This window comes from Elaeis guineensis, chromosome 4 (assembly GCF_000442705.2).
Source record: "Elaeis guineensis isolate ETL-2024a chromosome 4, EG11, whole genome shotgun sequence".
Taxonomy (NCBI): domain Eukaryota; kingdom Viridiplantae; phylum Streptophyta; class Magnoliopsida; order Arecales; family Arecaceae; genus Elaeis; species Elaeis guineensis.
The window spans coordinates 1,015,920-1,038,848 of NC_025996.2; the positions used below are offsets into that span (position 1 = coordinate 1,015,920).

Here is a 22,929-nt window from a genome sequence, read left to right on the forward strand (position 1 = left end):
ACCAAATACAAAATCAACATCCACATTTTATTTTAGTGATTAACATATTCATTATTCAAATATTATTATAATTAATATTTTTATTAATAATATCATTATTTAATCATTAAGATGTAAAATTTTAGTGATAACATAACAGTTAGTACTAAAGATATAGATATTTAATGATCATTCTATAATCTCATCATTAATAATATATACTTATTGTGACTATTTTAGATATCATCACAAAAGATATATATTTTTATGATGAATTATAAAATCATCATTAATACTTTCATCAATATTCATTTTAATAATCATTTTATTAACTTATCATTAAAAAATATATACATATAATGATCATTTTGAAATATCACCGCTAAAGATATAAGATTTAATAACAAATTATAAAATTATCATAAAAAATTTGATCAATATCAATGTTGACGCTAAAATTATGATAATATAATATATTATCACTAAAAATATAAATTTTTAATGACTACTCTATAAATTTTATCATTAAAAATATATATCCATAATGATCATTTTAAAATATCAACATTAAAAATATAAATTTTAATGATAAATTATAAAATTATCATTAATAAGTTGATTAAAATTAATTTTAATGCTAAAATTATTTTTTCATCATAAAAGGCTTTATTTAGTAACAAATTTTTTATGACTAAATAAAAAATTATCATAAAATATATATATATCTGATAACAAAATCTTATTTTATTATTAAATATATTAATCAAAATATTTTATTATTCTAATTTTTTATTTTCTTCACTAAATATGAGACTTTGACGTTCAGACTTATGTTTCATCTTTAAAAATTTGCCAATAAAATTCAAAATTTTTGTAGTGAAGTTAGCGAGACTACGAGGGAGATGAAACATTCTTCACTCGGATAATTACAGTTTATTATTAAGCTAGAGCCATGTTACAGGTCGTTGCACCTTCATTTTTCCCCAATAAACAACAGCTGCAGATGATCCAACAGCAGCTCCTTTGGAATCCACGTGCAAATATGCGCCCCATTGTCCGTTATTAATTTGTTGTGGGTACGGTGATGCCCCAATGTGGCCCGACGGAACAAAATCTAGTCTACCACCGCAGTCGTCCTTGAGACCTTCCACAAATTCGTGAGCTTCGACATGCTTGTCCCCAGCATTCCTCATGTTAAGAGCCACTTTCGCCCTCTCTGTAGCTGTGATTTCGGGCTTTTCCTTGTACTCTGGCATGCCACGCAAAGTTTCGTCGGTGATGGGATTCCCAAACACGTTGCGATATGAAAATTGATGACCTCTCTGCAAGTGAAACGCCATCTCATGAACTTTCTTGTTGTGCATTAGATTGCAATTAATATAAATATGAAGTTACGCTAATCAAATAATTATGTGCGCGCCCGCGCATATATATATTAAGAATAGAAGTCGCAAAACGCGGCATGCAGAAACTTACAAAATTGGAAGACACGCAGTGAAGTGACCGATTCTTCTAGGGTAACAACAGAAAATAGAAGACGATGAGCGAGATGATACAACTCCGCTCATTGTGTCTCCTCTTATAGGCGATGGAGCAAGCGTCTCATTAATTGGCATGACGTATTTTTAAGGATCAGAAAATAGTTTAATTAATTAATTATGAACTGAGTGCGTAGCATTACTCAATTATATATGAAATCAGTGCACATGACTTTTGTCTGCATGCATGGTCTCTAAATTGACAGCGAAGGCTTATCATTATTATTTTTCAATGGCATATGTCACATGTGACAAAATTAATGTCAAACTATTATATCATTATATCACGTCAGTTTTTGCAGCCCATCATCTTGAGTCCTACCTACATCGGACAAGTAATTAACATAATATTTCAAGTACGTACAATTGATACGTATAGATATGAACATGATTACTCTGTGCCTAATTAAGTAGATAAGCACCTAATGAGGACACATCAGGTTAGTAATCAAAGTATAAAATATACTTATGTTCTCATAGCTATGGAAGCATTGCTACTGCAGTAAGCGAAGTATACTAAATAACCAGTAACCACGACTACAATACATGGCATGAGCTTATTAAGACATGGGAAGGATTTTGGAGGAATAAATCATTTTCTGGTTTGGCTTCTTAATATAGTGTTCATATTGCACATGGTTACCAACTTAATTTTTTTCATTTAGTGTTAATTGTTTAATATATCTATCCTTCAACTACAGTGTATATCCTCTAGATATAATATAATTCCAGCCTTATTTGGCTAATTTACTATTTACTGCTTGGGCATCCACCTCAATATGTCTCTTTGATACTAGTGTTTACAACTAGAATGCATCATTGGTCTGGAATTTAGGTCACTAAACTCACGCCATGCAAATTCATCCAACCTCATTAGTTTTTTTTGTGGCAAGTTCGTGAAAAAATTATTTTTATTTAGGGCATCAAACGAACCCATAATGAAAACTGTTATAGTTTGCCGGTAGTTGCTTGACCGCAATATCTTTACAAGGCACTCAAGCAATAATATCTTCTTTGAATCATATTGCTCAACATGACTCAATTAAGGTGAATCGCCATAATAATCTAATTAAAGTCCTACTATCAAAGATTAAATATCTAGTAAAATATATCTAAATACTAAATTATTATACATTAAATATATATATATATATATATATATATCAACAAGATATAATGAGTTTTTCTTTTTATCAATAGCATGTCCAGTTTAATATATGCAATTATATAAAGAAAAAAATGATTACATCATATCCAATGCTTTTTAATAATCTTTTCACATTTTTTTTTTCATGAAATTACTTATTAGCATGTTCACATACAATTATATTTACGTATTAAAGAGTTCTCAATTTCAAAAAAAATAATGAAAAATGAATAAATCGTCATTAAGTACTAAGAATACAAATAAGAAAAATAGTCTTAATTTGATACTGAAATACTATTTTTTTATTAATTAACAAAAAAATGTTAATTTACATTATCAAACTTTCAAAAATGATAGTCTCCAAAAGAAATAAAACTAATAAGTAATTCAAATTTATTTGTTTTAAAACATAAATTTTTAGGAAAAAATAAGAAATATATTCATTGCTAACTGCAAGTCAAATATGCATGGATCAATAGGACGGGGTCAAGACCGTGATTCTACAAGATCCTGCAATTCGAATCGTGATCCTACATAATCTCATTTAATTAAGTGTACACCAACGATTCGGATTGCTTCGAGGTCTTTAGATTGAAGAATCGTAAGATCATAATATATGGATCGAGGCTCTAATAACACTTTGTGTCACTCTTTGACAAAGAAGTGAAAATCGCTGTCAGATTCTATGGTAACACTACAAAAATATAAGAATAATATTAGATGTCCCAACTTTTCTACTAATTTTCAATTGCTAAAAAACATGAAGTTGCAACAAATAATAATGACACATTTTATAATCAATTCAAACTTTATATTTTACCCCTTAAATGGCTAGTGATGACAATGGGATCAGGTGCGTCAGAATTTTTCAACCCACATTTGTCCTGCTTGATTTCTTTTAATTTGTTTGTATTTTTAGAAGTGCTATAATCACTCTCTCCTAAAGAAAAATGAATTTATTAAACGAGCAACTAATATGATGAGCTATAGATTTAGATCTTTATGTTAAATTTCAAGTCAATTGCATGTACTTAGCTCTAATAACTAAACTATTTTTGTTAATGGTTTAAATTGAATGATATAATCCATTGAACTACATCATTATAAATAATATTAAAACTATAATTAAATATATCCAATTGAAGAGAAAAATCCTGTTTTAGCTGCCGCTGTTTCTTGCGTCTCCACAGCAAAGTCATTTTCTCGGTTGCCATGTATCATAAATACTAGTGTGTAACCTGCACTTCACGACGAGATTTAACTTGAGTCAAAACAAAAATTTAAAATATTTTATTAATATATAAATTTTTTATATAATATAATATATAATATTTTTATTAGCTGATAAATTTATATTCATGCTGGTCTTCATCCATCGTAACCCCTTTATCTAAATTAAAAATATGAATACCAAAAAATTTATTAAAGTATTACTGAATTGAGTTCCATAGAAAAATATGAACGAGTAAGATAGAAAAAATAACCTATAATTTTAAATATTTAAATATTAAATATTAAATCTTAAAATCAATCAAAAAATATAATCCATAATGTTAAACTTATTTTTCTAATAATCAATTTTCTAAATCATATATACATACATACATACAAACATATATATATATATATATATATATATATATATATATATATATATATATATATATATATATATATATATATATATATATATATATGTTGTAACTTCTGACACTATCAACTCTATTTATGTTGATCTTTGCATATTTTTTGAACTATAATAATAAATTTATAAAATATTAAAAAATAAATTTTTTTTTTATAAATTAGTGTTATTCAATTAATACAATCATTTTTTTTTAATTTTCTAATATTTTTTTCAACTGTATATAATAAATTTAGATATTTTATATATTTGGACATAAATTTTTAAATCAATCTAAAAAATTCAAAAAAAATAACTATAAAATACAAAATCATAATGAAAAATAGATTGTTTATTTGACTTAGATTAAATAGTAAATTGATATGAAAGGATTGTCTGATGATTCATCTTTCATGATCAAAATTAATATGAATTTCATGATCCATATATTTATTTACAATTAAGAAATCCATACATAAAAAGACTCAAAAACCCTAATTTTTTACAACCAAGTATTATTTAAAATAAAGGAAAAACTAATTTAGATAAGATATCAAGTACATATAAGATATCAAGTACATATAGATATGAAACTTTTCTAACCTCATCAAATATAATGCACTAATTAAGTATATCATACATTAATATTCGCACTTTATTGATATTCGGTATATGAATACATGAAAAAAATAAATAATGTGCACTCACATGCATAGCTGATTCAAAATTTCAGATCAGATTTCGCATTGCTCTATTTCAAATGACAAAAGATTCCAATGATTTATTAGACCAAATTTGATTCTAAAATACATTCAAATAGCAACTCAGAAAGATACCATTTCAAAAATACAGAGATAAAGGGCGAAAGCAAATAAAAAATAATTAATTAAAATAAAAGAAGAAAAATTGACAATTTATCTTCTTTAATATTTTCTTTTTCGAAAAGAGTGATTACCTTTATGATTGAAGACTGCATTACTATAACTGACTTTTCCGATCCAGTATGAAATATTGGAAAACCCACATCCCCGCCACCACCCTCCAAAACTGTTGCAGCTCGAAAATGAAAATACACGCACATATAAAGAGACAATATGAATGCAATCATTAATTTATGAACTGCACCTAAAAAAAGTTTGATATATTTTTAATTAGAAAAAAAATAAAAAAAATGAAAGCAATCATGTCAGAAAATACAAAGACATTCTTATTGAATTTATTAAAATATGCCTAAAAAAGATAAAGAAAATAAATTTGATATTTTATGATTTCTAAAAGATACGTAAAAGTTTGCAGGTTATGTTTATTTTCATCTACAACTAACTCAAAATTTCTTGACAAAATATCATTATATGTTACTTTAAAATTTTAAAAAAATAAAATCCTACTGGCACCACGGACAAACTTAAAGTTCCTCCAGATGCATTCATCATTTTAATTTCAACATTCATACATAATAATTAAAAGAATGCAGTATTACTCTTGATAATTAAAAGGCATCGACAACATGCAAATAAAAGATAAGCATGAGTCAAAAGCAGAATACAAAAAGAAGAGAAGACTGGCTTACTGTAACTAACTTCCCAGAATCGATATGAAGCATTGGAAGGCACTCAGCACCCTCGTCCTCTAAACTTGAAGTAGATCCTAAAAGAAAAATGTATATTAACATAAGTCGATGAACAAAAGACACGATGGATTTATGAACTACACCTAAAAGTTTTTACTGTTGGATATCCACTCCTTCATGAACAGCTATTGCCCTTCTCATAGAAGACTCTTTCACAGTAACTGACTTTCCACAACCAAAACGAAACATTGGGGCTCATTCAAAGTACTTTCTTTTTGTTCTACTATGACTAAAAGTTTAAAATTGACGAGTCTAAATCAACCCAAAGAAAAAAAAAAAACGAAGCATTCAATCTGAACAAAATGTTTCCATAGTAGCAATTTTTTCTTAAAAAAAATACCAATATGAAATATTTAAAAATTTTCTCGAGGGATTTTGGAGCAAAAAAGGAGTGGAGAATGCTTACGTCATAAGCTTCGTTGATCCGATGAAACTGAACACCGTAATTACTTCCTTTGCACACCTTTGGATGGTACTGTGAACAAAATAAAATCATTTAATTTTTTTGAGAAAATCCAATAAAAAATCTCTTTTTATAACAAAAAAAAAAACTTAATAAACTCATATCATCCTATCCCTCCCTTGCAACCAAAGAAAGCGGAATGCCTAAATTAACCAAGAAAGCTAATATGATCTTACCTTCTGGAAGGAAGGTCCAAGCAGCAATCCTACATTCTATTCTCTTGATAATTTCATCCTAGAAACCAAAATAATCACAGCAAATATTATTATACAAAAATTATTGTTAGAATACAGTTTTGCCACAATAATCTTTGTGCTCATCATAGATAATCTTCAAGATCAGGGGAATCCTTATGAGATGAAATTTTAGCTCAAACATTTTTAAATGAAAAGCCAGAAAGCCATTGTCAATTCCCGTAAAGAATTCATGTCCAGTGCAATATAATATGACTTAATTGAATTTCAATCTTGATGACCTATGTTGAACAATTCTTTGGAAAAAAATAAAATAAACTAAATGCAACACCAATTCAAGAACAATTCTACCTTTTGAGCAGGTATCACTATGAAAGACCAAGAAAGATTCAAGAAGGGATTATTATGAACTTTCGCTCATTGAGTATATTAATATGAACATTAACAATATAATAATTCTTTTTTGGCCCCTCAAAATAATCCATAAAGTTGAAGTCAATTTGCAAATTGTGCTATGATCTCAAAAATCAGAACCTAGGCATGCCAAATTTCTATCCCATAACAAAGATCATCCGACACACTCAACTTCCCAGCACAAATACTCTTGGGAACGCTATCAGCAACAGCAAGCATTACATCAAACAGTCCAATATGAGATCATCACCAACCATACGAAAAGAAAAACAAATAAACAATTTTGCAATCAACCAATCGAGACAAGAAAACCTAGCAAGCAAGGATTGTCCAATTACCCGATGCTTCTTTAGGAATGTGCTTCTTTTCTTTTTTCTCCTTTTTTTACTTTTTCATTTTTTTTTCTTTTTCAGAAATCAATGAGAAGGAAAGCACCTGAGGGAGGTCAGAGACGAAGGCTGATGTCGATCATGATGGGGAGGAAAGAGACGGCGGAGACCAGCAAGAGGTGGCAGCAAGGAGAGTAGAGATAAGATCGGCGTCTCTTTTTCAAAGATCTGTGAGGCCCGATGCCGATGATGATAGGGAGGAAGGCAACAGCAAGGACCGACGGCAGGTAGCAACGAGGAGAGTGGAGACCGCGAGAGCTCGAAAAGATTCAAGACAACTCTAAAAGGATTCGAAGCAAAAAAGAAAAAAAATGAAGATCTGTTGGAAAGAAAGCACCTGCGGGAGATTGGAAGGGAAAACCCGAAGCCGGTGAGGATCGAGAGGAAAGCAACGGTGGAGACTGGCGGGAGGTGGCAGCGATGAGGATGGGGTAGCAGCAATGAGAGCGGAGAAGAAATCGGCATCGTGAGGAAGACTGGAGGGGGAAGGCCGATGCCGATGACAATGGAGAGGAAGGCGACGACAGTGACCGACGAGATGTGGCGCTGAGAAGAGCAAAGAAAGAGATGGGTGTTCACGAGGGTTTGGGAGGGCTCGGAAAGTTTCCAGATGGCTCGCAAAGGGACCAAAAGAAAAAAAAAAAAGACAATACCAGTACACCATCTATCCTCCGTGAATAGCCGACACTTGTCATACTGAGGGGCACTGGTCTCAACTTTAATGTATTGTACTAGCATATAATCCGCGCTTCGCGGCGGGATTTACCTTGAGTCAAAACAAAAAAATTAAGATATTTTATCAATATATAAATTTTTTATATAATATAATATATAATATTTTTATTAGTTAATGAACTTACATTCATGCTAATCTTCATTTATCATAACTCCTTCATCTAAATTAAAAATATGAATACCAAAAAATTTTATTAGAGTACTACTGAATTGAGTTTCATAATAAAATATGAACCAAAATGATTGAAGAAATAACCTATAATTTTAAATTTTTAAATATTTAATATTAAATCTTAAAATTAACCAAAAAATATAATCCATAATTTTAAACTTATTTTTTAATAATCAATTTTCTAAATCATATATATATATATATATATATATATTGTAACTTCATTAAACTGAAACTATCAATTTTATTTATGTTGATCTTTGCATATTTTTTGGACCATATATAATAAATTTATATATAGAATCCTAAAATTAATCTTAAAACACTAAAAAAATAAAATCTCAAAACCAAATATTATTTAAAATAAAAAAACTAAAACTAAGTTTTAGATAAAGTATCAAGTACATATAGATGTGGAACTTTTCTAACCTCATCAAATATAATGCACTAATTAAGTATATCATACACTAATATTCGCACTTTATCGGTATCCGATATATGAATATATGAAAAAAATAAATAATGTGCACTCACATGCATAGCTCATTTAAAATTTCAGATCAGGCTTCACATTGTTCTATTTCAAATGACAAAAAATTCCAATGATTTATTAGACCATATTTGGTTCTAAGACACATTCAAATAGCAACTAAGAAAGATACCATTTCAAAAATACAGAAATAAAAGGTGAAAGCAAATAAGAAATAATAAATTAAAATAAAAGAAGAAAAGTCAACAATTTACCTTTCTTAAGATTTTCTTCTTCAGGAATTGCGACTACCTTTCTGATTGAAGACTGCATCACTATAACTGACTTTCCGGATCCAGTATGAAACATTGGAAAACCCTATGAAACATTGGAAAACCCACATCACCGCCACTACCCTCTGAAACTGTTGCAGTTCGAAAATAAAAATACACACACACACACACACACACATATATATATATATAAAGACAATATGAATGCAATCATTAATTTATGAACTGCACCTAAAATAAGTTTAGCACATTTTTAGTTAGAAAAAAATAAAAAAAAATAGAAGCAATCATGTCAAAAAATACAAAGACATTCTTATTGCATTTACCAAATGTGCCTCAAAAAAAATAGAAAAAGTAAATTTAGTATTTTATGATTTCTAAAAGATACGTAAAAGTTTGCAGCATATGTTTATTTTCATCTACAACTAATTCAAAATTTCTTGACAAAATATCATCATATGTTACCTTAAAATTAAAAATAAAAAATAAATTCTGCTGGCGCCACAGACAAACTTAAAGTTCCTCCAGATGCATTCATCGCTTTAATTTCAACATTCATGCACAATAATTAAAAGAAAATAGCGTCACTCTTGATAATTAAAAGGCATCAACAACATGCAAATAAAAGGTAAGCATTAGTCAAAAGTAGAATACAAAAAGAAGAGAAGACTGCCCTACTGTAACTAACTTCCTAGAACTGGTATGAAACATTGGAAAGCACTCAGCACCCCCATCCTCTAAACTTACTGTAGATCCTAAAAGAAAAATGTATATTAACATAAGTCGATGAACAAAGGGCATGATGGATTTATGAACTACTCCTAAAACTTTTTGCCATTGGGTAATTAAAATAATAAAGAAAGAAAGCAATATTTACCTTTCTTCATATCCACTCCTTCATGAACAGTTGTTGCCCTCCTCATGGAAGACTCTTTCACAATAACTGACTTTCCATAACCAAAACGAAACATTGGCGCCCATTCAAAGCAGTACTTTCTTTTTGTTCTACTATGACTCAAAGTTTAAAATTGATGAGTCTAAATCAACCCAAAGAAAAAAAATGGAGCATTCAATCTGGACGAAATGTTTCTGTAGTAGCTATTTTTTCTTAAAAAAATACCAATATGAAAAATTTAAAAATTTTCTCAAGGGATTTTGGGGGAGAAAAGGGGGAAGAGGGGAGAATGCTTGCATCATAGGCTTCGTTAATCCGATGAAACTGAATGCCACAATTGCTTCCTTTGCACGCATCTGGATGGTACTGTGAACAAAAAAAAAAAAATCATTTAATTTTTTTGAGAAAATCCAATAAAAATCTCTTTTTATAATAAAAAATGCTTAATAAACTCATATCATCCTATCCCTCCCTTGCAACCAAAGAAAGTGGAATGCCAAAATTAACCAAGAAAGCTAATATGATCTTACCTTCTGGAAGGAAGGTCCAAGCGGCAATCCTGCATTCGATTCTCTCGATAATTTCATCCTAGAAGCCAAAATAATCACTGGAACAGCAAATATTATTATACAAAAATTATTGTTAGAATACAGTTTTGCCACAATAATCTTTGTGCTCATCATAGATTATCTTCAAGATCAGGGGAATCCTTATGAGATGAAATTTTAGTTCAAACATTTTTAAATGAAAAGCCAGAAAGCCATTGTCAATTCCCATAAAGAATTCATGTCCAGTGCAATATAATATGACTTCATTGAATTTCAATCTTGGTGACCTATGTTGAACAATTATTTGGGAAAAAATAAAATAAACTAAGTGCATCACCAATCCAAGAACAATTCTATCTTTTAAGCAGGTATCGCTATGAAAGACCAAGAAAGATTCAAGACGGGATTATTATGAACTTTTGCTCATTGAGTTTATTAATGTGAACATTAACAATATAATGATTTTTTTCGGCCCCCTCAAAATAAGCCATAAAGTTGAAGTCGGTTTGCAAATTGTGCTATGATCTCAAAAATCAGAACCTAAGCAAGCCAAATTTCTATCCCATAACAAAGATCATGTGACACACTCAACTGCCCGGCACAAATACTCTTGGCAACGCTTTCAGCAACAGTAAGCATTACATCAAACAGTCCAATATGAGATCATCACCAACCATACGAAACGAAAAACAAAATAAACAATTTTGCAATCAACCAATCTAGGCAAGAAAATTTAGCAAGCTAAGGATTGGCCAATTACCCGATGCTTCTTCGGGAATGTGCTTCATTTCTTTTTTTCCCCTTTTTTTTTTTTTCTTTTTCATTTCTTTTTCTTTTTCAGAAATCTATGGGAAGGAAAGCACCAGATGGAGGTCAGAGAGGAAGGCCGATGTCAGTCATGATGGGGAGGAAGGCGACGGTGGAGACCGGCGGAAGGTGGCACTGAGGAGAGTAGAGATGAGATCGGTGGCTTCTTTTTCGGAGATCTGTGAGGCCCGACGCTGGTGACAATGGGGAGGAAGGCGACGGCGGAGACCGGCGGCAGGTGGCGGCGAGGAGAGCGGGGAGGAGGCAAGCGTCCGCGAGAGCTCGGAAAGATTCAAGAGGACTCTGGAAGGGTTCGAAGCAAAAAAAAGAAAAAAAATGGAGATCTAAAGCACATTGGGTGGGGGAACCCAAAGCCGATGAGGATCGGGAGGAAAGCGACGGCGGAGAGTGGCGGGAGGTGGCAGCGATCAGAGCGGGGAAGAAATCGGCGTCGTGAGGGAGACTGGAGGGGGAACGCCGATGTTGGTGACGATGGAGAGGAAGGCGACGACGGTGACCGGCGGGATGTGGCGGCGAGAAGAGCGGAGAAAGAGGTGGGCGTTTGCGAGAGTTCGGGAGGGCTCGAGAAGTTTCCAGATGGCTCGCGAAGGGAACGAAGGAAAAAAAAAAGGCAAGGCCAAGACGCCATCTGTCCTCCGTGAATAGCCGACACTTATCGGGCGGGGCCGCGGAGGGTGCAGGGGGCGGTCGCGCGGGATGCGGGAGGCGTCCGGGGCCGGGGAGGGGATGCGAGTGGGGTTAGTGGCGCCGGAGTCGGGGGAGAGGAAGGGAGGGGAGGGGGGTTGGGGAGGACAGTGACGGCAGAGACCGACGGAGAGGGGGAAAAAAAAAACCCTTCGAGAAGGTTCAGAGCAAATCCACAGCGCGCCGAAAAGAAAATAAAAATAAAAATAAAAACACGGAGAGAAATCTGATGGGCTGCCACGTGACGTGCTGAATATCTGACAAATGTCGTAATGTATTGTATATACGTGGTTTTGGCACCAAACATTATCCATTGAAGCTATGGGCCTACTAAAATTTTATAATATAAAAAAAAAACCCTTATAATAATAGATCACACGGCGTTCAATTTGTCTATATATTACCCATCCCCTTGTGGCCTAACTATGGTAACCATTTACAAGCCCTACACAAAAACCATCAGTTTCTCCATCGACCTCTCTAGCTAATTCATCAAAAATGAGTGAGCTTGTTATCCTCGATGATGGGCAACTGCGCCAGCTTGCCAAGCTTGTTTACTACCAAGAAGTAGACGCCATACACAGCATAGACTTTAGTTCTGAGCCCGAACTCGCTGCGTACCTTCGCGATTGCGGGGACAGCTACAACACCGTTCTTAACGTTTTGGATTCTGGTCGTAAAGCTGACGAGGAGTATAAGAACGACAACATTGCATCTCCCATAGCTAACGACATCTACTCTTATATCATAAATGCTGCCAATCTCGCACTCCAGACTGTGAGGAACTGTAGCTTGCGATATGATTATCTGGGAAAAATTTCAGAGAATGCTGGTGCCTTCATCAAGGAATTAGGAGAAGTGAACGGTGATTTGGAGAAAGCTCATAAATTAGCCAATGATGCATCCGAATACAGGAATCAAACCTTGGAATCCATCAGGAAGCAGCAAAGTACCGCGTCCCGTGAATTCTCAAAATTGGTTAAAGAGAGTGGGATACAGTTCGATGAGCTTGTGACCAGGTATGTTAATTTTTATAAGATAGTAATTAATATTAATCATGGATGGAGGGTTTTGAAAAGAAATGAAGGGAGAGGGGAAATGAGTTTCTTCCACTTTTATTTGGAAGTTTTTTCGAGAAGGAAATGAGAAGAAATGGAAGAAAATGATGATTTTCAAACTTTTCCTCCCTGAATGTGAGAGGATTTGGCTAATAACCACTTGATCTAACGGCACTAAATCCTATTGCAATTTATGTGCGTTGAATGTAAACCTCATATTTAAATTATATTGATATAAAAACTAAAGAAGAAGCTTACAGAGAGAAAGGAAAGAAAAATATTGAAGCATTTGTATAATTCTTATATTACCCAACATTCAAATAGAAAGATACTTTAATTTACATGCATTATTCATATGTCTTCAAAATGTAAATTTAAACAAATAATTTTATTTTTTCTTACTTTCTCTTACCCGACTAAACATAAATTATAAATTTTTATCTCTCTTAAATATCCAAACAAAATAAGAGAAAACAATTTCTTTTACTCTTCTTTTCTCTTCTTTAAGAGAAACAATTTTAGTTTCTTTTTTCTCCACGTAAAAACCCTCAAACTGACACTAAATCTTCAGCATATTTTTGATTTATTGGTTCGTGGATCTAGATAGTCTCAACTTAATATAGCCTAGCAGAAAATTTTGATATAATAGCTTATTATTGATATGGTACGTCAATCAATTTTTTTTATTGAAAATTTTATACACACTAACTTTTTTTTTTTCCAAACTTTGATTTTAAAAAAGATACAAACCGATCTACCTAAATTTCTCTTGTAATACCGATGGGATATTTAATTCTTTCATTTTGCCTCAATCCGTTATTCTCATTAATTTCAATCTAGATTGAAATTATATTTCACCAAGTTCTCAAATTCTATGATTACATGTACCAAGGCTACTAAGAATTTCACATTTCTCTATTATTTTTGTCTAATATTTAGAACATGATCAAATTAAAAAAAAAAAATCTAAATTCTTTGTTGCAACTAGCCTTGCAAGATTTTACAAAATTGTCTTTGCTGTTTCTAGTGGTGATGGGTATCGAGTGACTAACGCATGAGAGCTTAATTGTGCATGAAAAAAAAAATATATGTTTTGCCCGGCTAACGCGAAAAATATTTGAGCACGTTCAATATGTGCGATTAAGTGAAGGCGCACACATATATATTATATAAATAAAAATGATGATATTTCATCCTAAATAATTTTCTCAAAATTGAATACCAAATAATATGGCATTTAACAAAGGAGTAAATGCATTGAGTGGGACCATAATTTGTCTATTTAGCATTTAACTAAGGTTGATTTTTTCCATGTGTCATTTAACAAGGATCGCCGCATCATTTGCCATAGAAATTTGGGACAAATAGCAATGCTTTATAAATAAAACAGTTTGTCCAACTTCTGCAGGTTGCTTTAGAGCTTCCACAATATTTTTAGAAAAAATATATAGTTTGACAAGTAGTTTAATTTCGACCTATGTGGTGAGGCTGTTTGACATCCACCTTCCATTTCTATTTTTTATCTAATCATGATTGACGCATGTAGGTACAGTTCCAAGAGATATGGCAAGCTATTTACCGAACTGGAAGAGCATGAAAAGCTACAGGTAATTGTATATTGGTATTACAAAGTTATTAAAAATAGTATGCTACTGGTTTTTTCAAATTTATTAACAAGGCTAATTAATAACATAATATCTATCTGCGTATATAATTATAAAACTTTAAGCAGAAACTTGCGTACTATTGCTTCCAATGACGATGCTTCACCACTAGATGAATAACAATGCATCACTAATTAAAAATAAATGAACTTATATAATCTATATATTTATTTTACAATATTGCTACTGGTCAAGGTGTACTACGACATCATTGAGGCATCCGGTCGTGGAAATGTGGGAGTGACGAGGTTTGCGACCGCGGCTGGAGCTGCCGGCATCGCAGTGCTAATTTTCACTGCAGCCATGATGGTGTGGGACATATTTTCATCAGAGCACGTCCTTGAAACCGCCACACGCGACGCTGTGGAGTCGGCGGCAGCTATCGGTGGCGCGATGCTGGGGGAAGTCGTCGGAGCCGCCGTGGCAAGTAATTTGATTGGCGTCGAGGCGACTTCTGTATTCGTGCTGCTGGCAGGATTTGCGACCGGCATTGTAGGAGCTTTTATCCTCGGGTCATTCGCCGGCTGGTTGGTTGGCTTGATTTTCGGCTCTGGGGGCAAGCAAATCTCCAGTATGGATGGACTCAAATGCTACGTGTCTTCGATGCCCGACGGTGCAGTTCTCGCCCGTCAAATTGCAAGTCAGTAGCTATGGGCTTACACAATTAAGATCTTTTGTGAGCGAGATGGGGTGCCTATCATCTACATTTGTCGCTAATAAATCCTCATACCATCAAATGAAGAAACATATATCACTTTAATTGACGTACGTCTTTCAATAAGTCGCCATTTCAGCAATATTCAAATGGTACCATATATTTGCGCTCTTATTTCGTTTGGGTTTAGTTTCCTTTTCAATTTTTAGCTTTCATTCATTCTTTTCCCTTTACCAGTCAAATTTTGGGCACCCCAACCAATAGTAAAGTTAGATCACTATAAAGTATACAATTGAATCAGTCAAATAAAATGTTTAATTCCATAACCACACAATAAATTTCTAACTCAAATACTGCTTTAGTTTAAAATGCAACAAATTTAATAAAAATTGAGAAAAATTAGATAAACAAAATGAAAATTTCTCTTCTACCTTGAAATCCACCTCAACAAATCAAACTAAGGTGCTAGGGAAAAAAAAGGACTATCAGCAATTCAAGGAGGTGATTCATCTATTTTCATATTTTGAAACCTTTTCTCTTATATATATATATATATATATATATATATATATATATATATATATATATATATATATATATAATATATATATATAACCTAAATGAATATTAATAATTTATATTATAATTCATCATTCTCCACAACTAGATTAATAAAATCCAAATAATTTTTTTTTTTTAATTGAGAGAGTGTTCAAGAGAAAGTGTTAGGGAAGAGCGTCCCTAGAACTTGGCTGTGAATATGCTTGAAGCATCAGTTGTACAGTAGAGGTGGCGAAGTTGATCTATCCTTTACTCATGATAAGAATAGGTGATTTTGGTTACATTTTTTAATTTTTGATTTTTTAAAAATATTTTTTATTTTTTTTGATTTTTGCTATTGAGTAAAAGCAAAAAAATTAAAAAGCATGTTTGATAATCTAGTTGCTATAAAGCACAAAACAAAGAAAGCAAAAAAAATTATTTTGCATATAAAATAACTATTTTATTTTTTTTATTTTTTTTTGCTTTTCATAGTATTATCAAACATTGCTTTTTGATTTTTATTTTTTAAAAATCAAAAAATAAAAAAAATATTTTTTTAATAGCTAATAAGATGTACTCTACATATTAGGATCACTATATTCATGATCTGGCCTATTTTCGATCTTGATCCGGTTTGTAACTTTTTCTCTTTTTTTTTCTTATTTTCTTTTCCTTTATAGAGAGATAGAACCTTTCTCAAGTCCTTTTTTATTTTTCTTTCTCATTCAGAAGGCTCGGTCCCACACTCTTACTTCAATGATTGGAACAACCTCTGCACTCCAATACTCGGTTGATCTACCAGCTTGATTAATAGACTATCGATAGTGAGGCCTCCGACGATTAAGGAGGAGAGGAAAGGTTGATTTGACTCAAATCCTGGGTCTGATCTTTAATTCTACAACGATCAATGATGCAATGGGAGAAGTTTTATTTTGTCATTTTTTGATCAATGCTGGCCCAGGGCGTAACCTTGTGGTTGTTCCCTCGACTAACCTAGAAAAACTAGTTCTAGAGGCATCCTCCATTCATCCCATAAAACTGAGTTGGATTGACCGGTGGACAGATGGATCTAGGGGTCAAAGACTTTATTGAACAGAATTTTTCAAATTTAAGATCTAATTTTAAAATATAAACTTGCCCACAAATTTTTTCAATTCAATCCTTTAAATCAATATTTTTGAAAAAAATGAATGATGTATGGGTCGACTTATGACGCAACTAAACTCATTGTGACTCAATTCATCCAACTTGTAACCTAAAATAATCCAATTCGACTTGCTCATCTGCCACCTTTATCATATACCAAAAAATAAAGGTTATCATAGAAGGTAAGCCCATTCAAAAAGTATCTAATACATGTCTTAAAATGGATGGCCAAACAATAAATGATAAATTAGCCAAATAAAATCGAAATTATATTGCATTTAGAAGACACAACTTAGTGAAAGGATAGATATATTAAAAAACATAACACAATATGAAATACTTAAGTGTATAACCTATCTAAATGCTTATATTATTCACAAATCATACATAACTATTGACTGATTTATTCCTCCAGTCTCTTCCTATGTGAGAAGCCATATTAAAGTCACGAAACTTATTGTAGTCATGGTTACTGGTACTACAAAAAATTGGGTTTTGACAACGGCATTTAAATTGTATAGCCAATGATAAAAAAAATGAATCGTTGATACAATCTAAATTTACTGAAAATTTGTTGTTGCCGAAACCCACCATTTTTGTAGTGGCTAGTATACACCGCTTACCATAGCAATTGATGCTTCTATAGATGCAAGAGTATATCTTATCCACGAGTCACTTCAGCAATCTGACGCATCCTCATTAGATGCATTTGATATTGAAAGATGATAAGACTTCGCTGTCAATTTAAAAATCATCTTATCCACAAATCACTTCATCAACCTGATGTATCCTCATTAGATACAATTAGTATTGGAAGTCGGTAAGACTTTGCTATTAATTTAGAAACCATCTTATCCACTTCATCAACCTAACGTGTCCTCATTAGATGCATTTGATATTAGAAGACGATAAGACTTCGCTGTCAATTTAGAGACCATCTTACAACGAGTCACTTCGTCAACCTAACGTGTCCTCATTAAGTGCATGTGATATTGGATGACTATAAGACTTAGCTGTCCATTGAGAGCATGTTATCCACGAGTTATTTCGTCAACTTGCTGTGTCCGCGTTAGGCGTATTTAATGTTGAAAGACGACTTCACTGTCATGAGCCACAAAAATTGATGTGATATAATGATATAATAGTTTAATATTAATTTTGTCACATATGATATACGAAAAATAATAATGATAAGATTTCGGACCACAACAATTGATGTGACACAATGATATAATAATTTAATATTAATTTTATCACATGTGACATGCATCGTTGTAAAATAATACTGATAAGATTTCGTTGTCATGGTCTCAAAAATTGATTTGACATAATGTATAATAATTTAATATTAAATTTATCATATGTGATATATTTTATTAAAAAATAATAATGATAAGATTTAACTGTTATGAGTCATGAAAATTGATGTGACATAATAATATAATAATTCAACATCAATTCTGTCACATGGGATATATATGTCATTGGAAAATAATAACGATAAAATCTCATTGTCATGAGGCACAAAAATTGACGTGATATAATAAAATTATAATTTAATATTAATTTTATCAAATATGATATAAATTATTAAAAAAATAATGATAAATTTTTTATTATAAATCATAAATATTGACATGATATAACGATATATTAATTTTATATTAATTTTATCATATATTAAAAAATAATAATGATAAGACTCCGATCATCCATAAATATTTGTGCATATGCAAGACGAAAATCAAGTGCGTCAATTTCATATACAACTAATACCAAAATAATATATAGTTGTATGATTTCAAATCAATATGAGTATAGCATCCATCATCCCAAAGGGATTACTACAGCATTACCCAATACAACTTGGAGTCCATTCAAAAGGGATTATTACAGCATTACTCACAATTCCGCTGCTACATGTTCTCTTTCTCTGAATTCTGCTTCACCATCTTTCTTCCTTGTCTCAGTTGCATTTTTCTTTGCACCTTCGCCTCCATGGCTCTATTTATCCTTATCAAATTAGATGGATCTAACTACGCCTTGTGGAAAGACCAAATTGAAATCAGACTTATTAGTGCTAATTAAGTTGCACATGTTGATAGGATAAAAACTTGGACCCTCAAAAGCCATTCCACCGAAATATTATACAACCCAGGCTCCCAACCAAAATGCCTTCTTTTTTTTTTTTTTTTGTTAATGAACCGGGAGGTGAAACCATCCTTTTTTATTAAGGTATGCATGGAATGTTATTGAGAGAAAGATGGTAAGAAACTAAGCTGAGAATGCTTTCTTCAATTACCATCGAAGTAAAGAGAAATGTAGTACAATTTCAGATTTTCAGACTCTATACTTAGTAGACGTGATCTAAGTTTCTGTTTTGGCTAATTTCTGTTGTGTTCTTCATTCAAAAACCCTGAGCAAATTGATTAGTTGAGGACGAGTGCTGAATTCCACCCAACCAAAATACTTGTCTTAAGAAAACCCATCACTTGGTTGAAGCATGCATTAATCACACCCTAATTTTATCTACCAAAAAACATCACACCCTAATTTTGTCGTCTCATCTTCTAGGATTGGCTTCCACCAAGGAGGCACGGGACTCGCTTGAATTGCTGTTCCGACAAAGTCAGCAGCTAGAAAATTCAATCCTTTAAATCAATATTTTTGAAAAAAATGAATGATGTATGGGTCAACTTATGACGCAACTAAACTCATTGTGACTCAATTCATCCAACTTGTAACCTGAAATGATCCAATTCGACTTGCTCATCTGCCACCTTTATCATATACCAAAAAATAAAGGTTATCATAGAAGGTAAGCCCATTCAAAAAGTATCTAATACATGTCTTAAGATGGATGGCCGAACAATAAATGATAAATTAGTCAAATAAAATCGAAATTATATTGCATTTAGAAGACACAACTTAGTGAAAGGATAGATATATTAAAAAACATAACACAATATGAAATACTTAAGTGTATAACCTATCTAAATGCTTATATTATTCACAAACCATACATAACTATTGACTGATTTATTCCTCCAGTCTCTTCCTATGTGAGAAGCCATATTAAGGTCACGAAACTTATTGTAGTCATGGTTATTGGTACTACAAAAAAATTGGGTTTTGACAACGGCATTTAAATTGTATAGCCAATGATAAAAAAAAATGAATCGTTGATGCAATCTAAATTTACTGAAAATTTGTTGTTGCTGAAACCCACCATTTTTGTAGTGGCTTGTATACACCGCTTACCATAGCAATTGATGCTTCTATAGATGCAAGAGTATATCTTATCCACGAGTCACTTCAGCAATCTGACGCATCCTCATTAGATGCATTTGATATTGAAAGATGATAAGACTTCGCTGTCAATTTAAAAATCATCTTATCCACAAATCACTTCATCAACCTATGTATTCTCATTAGATACAATTAATATTGGAAGTCGGTAAGACTTTGCTATTAATTTAGAAACCATCTTATCCACTTCATCAACCTAACGTGTCCTCGTTAGATGCATTTGATATTAGAAGACGGTAAGACTTCGCTGTCAATTTAGAGACCATCTTACAACGAGTCACTTCGTCAACCTAACGTGTCCTCATTAAGTGCATGTGATATTGGATGACTATAAGACTTAGCTGTCCATTGATAGCATGTTATCCACGAGTTATTTCGTCAACTTGCTGTGTCCGCGTTAGGCGTATTTAATGTTGAAAGACGACTTCACTGTCATGAGCCACAAAAATTGATGTGATATAATGATATAATAATTTAATATTAATTTTATCCCATATGATATAATGATATAATAGTTTAATATTAATTTTGTCACATATATGATACACGTCATTGAAAAATAATAATGATAAAATTTGAGACCACAAAAATTGATATTTTTTTTTATAGATATTTAATAATGAGAATCTTTTTTCTTCGATCTTAATGACTCTGTAATGCATATTTAATAAATAACATGAGAAAGAAATTTTTCGCTACCTCTTTTACTCATGTGTTGAATTGTCGCTTGTCGAGCTTCTTTCGGCTTTTGTCTTGCTCGAAATCGATACCGTTCGGAGGTACCCGATTGCCGTCGCATTGATCCGTCCTTTCATCCATGGCCGCAGATTTGTCCGGGGCCGCTCGGGTTTGATACCCCCTTTCAGAGTTCGAGCTCGGAGGTCCGAGCTTCTCGTCACCCTGAGGAAGTCGTCTTATCTCGGGCCTGTGTTGAAAGCTTTTTTGAAGACTGGGGATTTTGATAAGAACCCAAATTCTTGCTGGAACGAGGTTCCCTGCATCTTTGATGCTGTTTGTTTTCCATTCATCGCTGACGCAGTCCGTCGCTTTCCTTTTTAACTCCCCTCTCCTTTCTCCTTTTTCTTTTTCGAGTGAGGGTTTTCCCTCTGCTCTTGGTGGGGTCGCGGGAGCGCGAAGGGGCCGCTGAGAAGGTCCCCTTTTTCTGATCTGGTCTTGGATGACCGGACCTTAGTCGGCGCCAGGGCGATGTTCTTCCCTTACTTCTGATGTAATCGATCCCAGTTCGTATTAGGACGAGATTCTTCCCCCGCTCCTAATAGGACTGTGGGGGCACGTATGGACGTTGCAGGACCTCTCCCCCCATCCGGTCTCAGAGTAATCGGGCCTTCGACTTTGCTCATGTTAGGGCGAGATTCTTCTCCTGTCCCTAACATGGCTGTGGGGGCGCGTATGGGCGCCGTAGGGCCTCTCCCCCCATCCGGTCTAGGGAGAGCCAGACCTTCGATTTTGCTCAAGTTAGGGCGAGGTTCTCCTCCTGTCCCTAACATGGCTGTGGGGGCGCGTATGGGTGCTGTAGGGCCTCTCCCCCATCCGGCCTAGGAAGAACCGGACCTTCGACTTTGCTCAAGTTAGGGCAAGGTTCTCCTCCTGTCCCTAACATGGCTGTGGGGGCACATACGGGCATTGCAGGACCTCTCCTCCCATCCGGTCTAGGGAGAACCGGGCCTTCGACTTTGCTCAAGTTAGGGCGAGGTTCTCCTCCTGTCCCTAACATGGCTGTGGGGGCACATACGGGCATTGCAGGGCCTCTCCCCCCATCCGATCTAGGGAGAACTGGGCCTTCGACTTTGCTCAAGTTAGGGCGAGGTTCTCCTCCTGTCCTTAACATGGCTGTGGGGGCACATACGGGTGTTGCAGGGCCTCTCCCCCCATCCGATCTAAGGAGAACCGGGCCTTTGACCTTGCTCAAATTAGGGCGAGGTTCTCCTCCTGTCCCTAACATGGCTGTGGAGGCACATACGGGCGTTGCAGGGCCTCTCCCTCCATCCGGCCTGAGGAGAACCGGGTCTTCGATTTTGCTCAAGTTAGGGCGAGGTTCTCCTCCTGTCCCTAACATGGCTGTGGGGGCACGTATGGACGCTGTAGGACCTCTCTCCCCATTCGGTCTAGAGAGAACCGGTCCTTCGACTTTGCTCAAGTTAGGGCGAGGTTCTCCTCCTATCTCTAACATGGCTGTGGGGGCACATACGGGCATTGCAGGGCCTCTCCCCCCATCCGGTCTAGGGAGAACCGGGCCTTCGACTTTGCTCAAGTTAGGACGAGGTTCTCCTCCTATCCCTAACATGGTGGTGGAGGCACATACGGGCATTGCAGGGTCTCTCCCCGTCCGGTCTAGGGAGAATCGGGCCTTCAACTTTGCTCAAGTTAGGGCGAGGTTCTCCTCCTGTCCCTAACATGGCTGTGGGGGCACATACGGACGTTGCAGGGCCTCTCTCCCCATCCGGTTTAGGAAGAATCGGGCCTTCGACTTTGCTCAAATTAGGGCGAGGTTCTCCTCCTGTCCCTAACATGGCTGTGGGGGTACATACGGG

General features: G+C 34.0%; 2 protein-coding genes across 19 annotated transcripts in view; one reads left to right on the forward strand and one right to left on the reverse strand.

The window, feature by feature from the left end:
* Window positions 1-840: 840 nt before the first annotated feature.
* The window catches only part of LOC109504766 (23 kDa jasmonate-induced protein-like), an 85,741-nt gene continuing 63,652 nt past the window's right edge, over window positions 841-22,929 (reverse strand). The window contains exons 1-11 of one of the 18 annotated variants that reach the window (XM_073255256.1): window positions 11,251-12,114; window positions 10,473-10,549; window positions 10,240-10,308; window positions 9,925-10,052; window positions 9,736-9,802; window positions 9,513-9,587; window positions 9,030-9,178; window positions 6,558-6,615; window positions 6,325-6,393; window positions 5,859-5,935; window positions 3,620-3,902 (exon numbers count right to left, since the gene is read on the reverse strand). In XM_073255256.1, coding sequence (XP_073111357.1) covers window positions 9,166-9,178; window positions 9,513-9,587; window positions 9,736-9,802; window positions 9,925-10,052; window positions 10,240-10,308; window positions 10,473-10,507 — 387 coding nt within the window. In that variant the 5' untranslated portion in view covers window positions 10,508-10,549; window positions 11,251-12,114 and the 3' untranslated portion in view covers window positions 3,620-3,902; window positions 5,859-5,935; window positions 6,325-6,393; window positions 6,558-6,615; window positions 9,030-9,165. Of the gene's footprint in view, window positions 1,302-3,619; window positions 3,903-5,243; window positions 5,345-5,858; window positions 5,936-6,324; window positions 6,394-6,557; window positions 6,616-9,029; window positions 9,179-9,512; window positions 9,803-9,924; window positions 10,309-10,472; window positions 10,550-11,250; window positions 12,115-22,929 lie in introns of those variants that run through there. The other 17 variants (XM_073255259.1, XM_073255257.1, XR_012140523.1 and 14 more) reach the window with 17 other exon arrangements.
* LOC140857042 (uncharacterized) lies at window positions 12,415-15,492 on the forward strand. The gene is made up of 3 exons (XM_073255248.1): window positions 12,415-13,021; window positions 14,607-14,667; window positions 14,920-15,492. The coding sequence occupies exons 1-3, from the start codon at window positions 12,501-12,503 to the stop codon at window positions 15,370-15,372; spliced, it is 1,035 nt and encodes a 344-aa protein (XP_073111349.1). The 5' UTR covers window positions 12,415-12,500; the 3' UTR covers window positions 15,373-15,492.

Bases quoted from the DNA above. Each gene is read 5' to 3' on its own strand.
- LOC140857042 (XM_073255248.1), top strand. From the start codon at position 12,501: ATGAGTGAGCTTGTTATCCTCGATGATGGGCAACTGCGCCAGCTTGCC. The intron at 13,022-14,606 runs GTATGTTAATTT...TGACGCATGTAG, and splicing joins TTCGATGAGCTTGTGACCAG to GTACAGTTCCAAGAGATATG. The intron at 14,668-14,919 runs GTAATTGTATAT...CTACTGGTCAAG, and splicing joins AAGAGCATGAAAAGCTACAG to GTGTACTACGACATCATTGA.